The sequence below is a fragment of the Euprymna scolopes genome, chromosome 6 (assembly GCF_053919585.1).
Source record: "Euprymna scolopes isolate OS-2025 chromosome 6, ASM5391958v1, whole genome shotgun sequence".
Taxonomy (NCBI): Eukaryota; Metazoa; Mollusca; class Cephalopoda; order Sepiida; family Sepiolidae; genus Euprymna; species Euprymna scolopes.
Genome location: NC_136487.1, coordinates 37,823,779 through 37,825,846, shown reverse-complemented (window position 1 = coordinate 37,825,846; position 2,068 = coordinate 37,823,779). Strand labels below are relative to the sequence as shown.

The following is a 2,068-nucleotide window of genomic DNA, read 5'->3' as shown; positions in this document are numbered from 1 at the left end:
CTGTTTAAGTGAGCCCAATGACTTCTATGAAGGCTAGGTTTTCTTTCGCCTCATTTATAGCTTCTCAGACTTTCCATGTCCTTCCTGTTTTAAGAGAGGGTTGTACTGTCTTTACAACAGTGTCGTTGGAATTGTCCAACATCATCTGGAATCTGACTTCCCCGTGCTTTGAACTCCTCTGTAATAGACTTGAGTGGTAATTTTAGTTAAGATTGTTTGCTATATAGAGCAACATTTGATAATCCTGGAGGCAAACTCAGCCATTTTCTCGTATATCTGTTGATTTTCGCTTTGATTGCCTCAACCGTACTCATAGTTACTTCATATATGAGAAGAGGCCATAAAAAAATTGGGATGAGCATGTGTTGAAGACACCATACCTTGTATTTACCTTGAAGTGGACAGCTCCCGGTCGTCTTTAGACTATCATCGACGGTTTTTATTGTCACTTTAACCTGATTGGAGTCTTTCAAGGTGTTATCGTACCATCTTCCCACGCTTTTTATCAGTTCTTCTGTGACAGTAGGAATTTTCTGACCACCCACTGAAAAGACATATCTTCATGCACTTTTCCTTTTCTAATAGAGAGGCTTCTGGACTTCTTAGGCTTGAAAGACCTTATGGACCAAACCATCATTTCATCCATAATGCTGAGTAACTTGCGGCTATCAGCTCCTTTTGATGTGAGGATCGTGGTATCGTCCACGTAAGTTTTTAATGGTGACATTTCGCATTCTTCGCCTAATTTAGTAGGGGTTACATTGTTTCTTGCTGCTTTGAGAATTACTTGCATCGCTAAAACAAAAAGTATAGGCGATACTGTACATTCCATTGCAATTCCCACCGCGAGTCTCATCCAGTTTGTCGTATAGTCATTTGTGGTAAACCGCATGTGAAACCCATCAAAATACGTTGTAATCATCTTGCGTATTCCCTCTGGGATGTGGTGCATTTGAAAGGATAGTTGAATCATTTGATGAGGCACTGATCCATATGCATTAGCTAAATCGAGCCAAATGACGTCCAAGTCAGTCTTTTTTATTTTCGCTCTTTGGATAGCCTTCCATATCATACTCCCATGTTCAGGACAACCTGCTATTCCAGGGATACCACCTTTTTTGCACAGAAATATCGATATATTTATTTGATAGTAGGAATTGTGTTATTCTTGAAGCCATTACTGCGAAAAATATTTTTCCTTCTGTGTTAAGAAATGAGATTGGCTGAAATTGATTTATAGCTTCTGCGTTTTGCTCCTTAGGTATGTACACACCGCCTGCTTTCATCCACTGGTTACTGACATGACGGTTTTTCCATGCCAACTTCAAGTTAATATAAAGCCATTTAAATACTATTCGGGCCTGGTGCAGATTTATTTCTAGCTTTGAAGATAACGCGTTTTACCTGTTCATACGTCATTATGTTCATATTGAACATTTTTTTTGAGGAATTTCTGGCCATATCAATTTGCTATTTTCTTCCAGTGGGATGTGCCGGTTGTGGTCTGAGTATTTGTGTCTTTGATGTTTTCTAAGTCATGTTGTTCCGTTTTTAGTACTCCTGATTTTGGTTGTTCAAATAAATTTCGGGCATATTTATATGGTCCTTGAATGAACCGTTCGCGCTTTTTCTTCGCTTCAGTCGTTTTTTCCTGACGCATTCTGTCTTGCTAAGAGCGCTATATCTATCTTTGAGATCTTTCCAGATCTTTAATAAACCCACTTTTTCAAAAGGATTTGAAATGCGGAGTTGTCGTTTCAGATGTCTTTTCTTATTCCTAAGATCTGCCATCTCCCGCTGTCGTCTGTTTTTATTGACGGGTGGTTTAGTTGATTTCACTTTCTCACCATACAATGCAATGCAAATACAGTATATAACATTACCGCACTCTTCTAACCATTTATCATACTTCTTTCTATCCAGTTTTTATGTAATGCATTGCTTATTGTATGATCAAGCATACACCATTTTTTCAAATTGTCCGCCGGTGGAAATTTGATTCTGGAGAGTTTCAACTCACCCACTGGCCCAATTGCTTGGATATCCTCGGCACTGTGGGTTGTGTCCT

The 2,068-nt window shown here is 39.0% G+C and overlaps 1 protein-coding gene across 1 annotated transcript; it reads right to left on the bottom strand.

Annotated features, from left to right (window-relative positions):
- Positions 1-505: 505 nt before the first annotated feature.
- LOC145278155 (uncharacterized) lies at positions 506-1,072 on the bottom strand. The gene has a single exon (XM_080130436.1). It carries the CDS (start codon positions 1,070-1,072, stop codon positions 506-508), a length of 567 nt encoding a protein of 188 aa, XP_079986562.1.
- Positions 1,073-2,068: the final 996 nt, after the last annotated feature.

Excerpts from the sequence above, each read along its gene's own strand:
- LOC145278155 (XM_080130436.1), bottom strand. The coding sequence starts at position 1,072 with ATGATATGGAAGGCTATCCAAAGAGCGAAAATAAAAAAGACTGACTTG.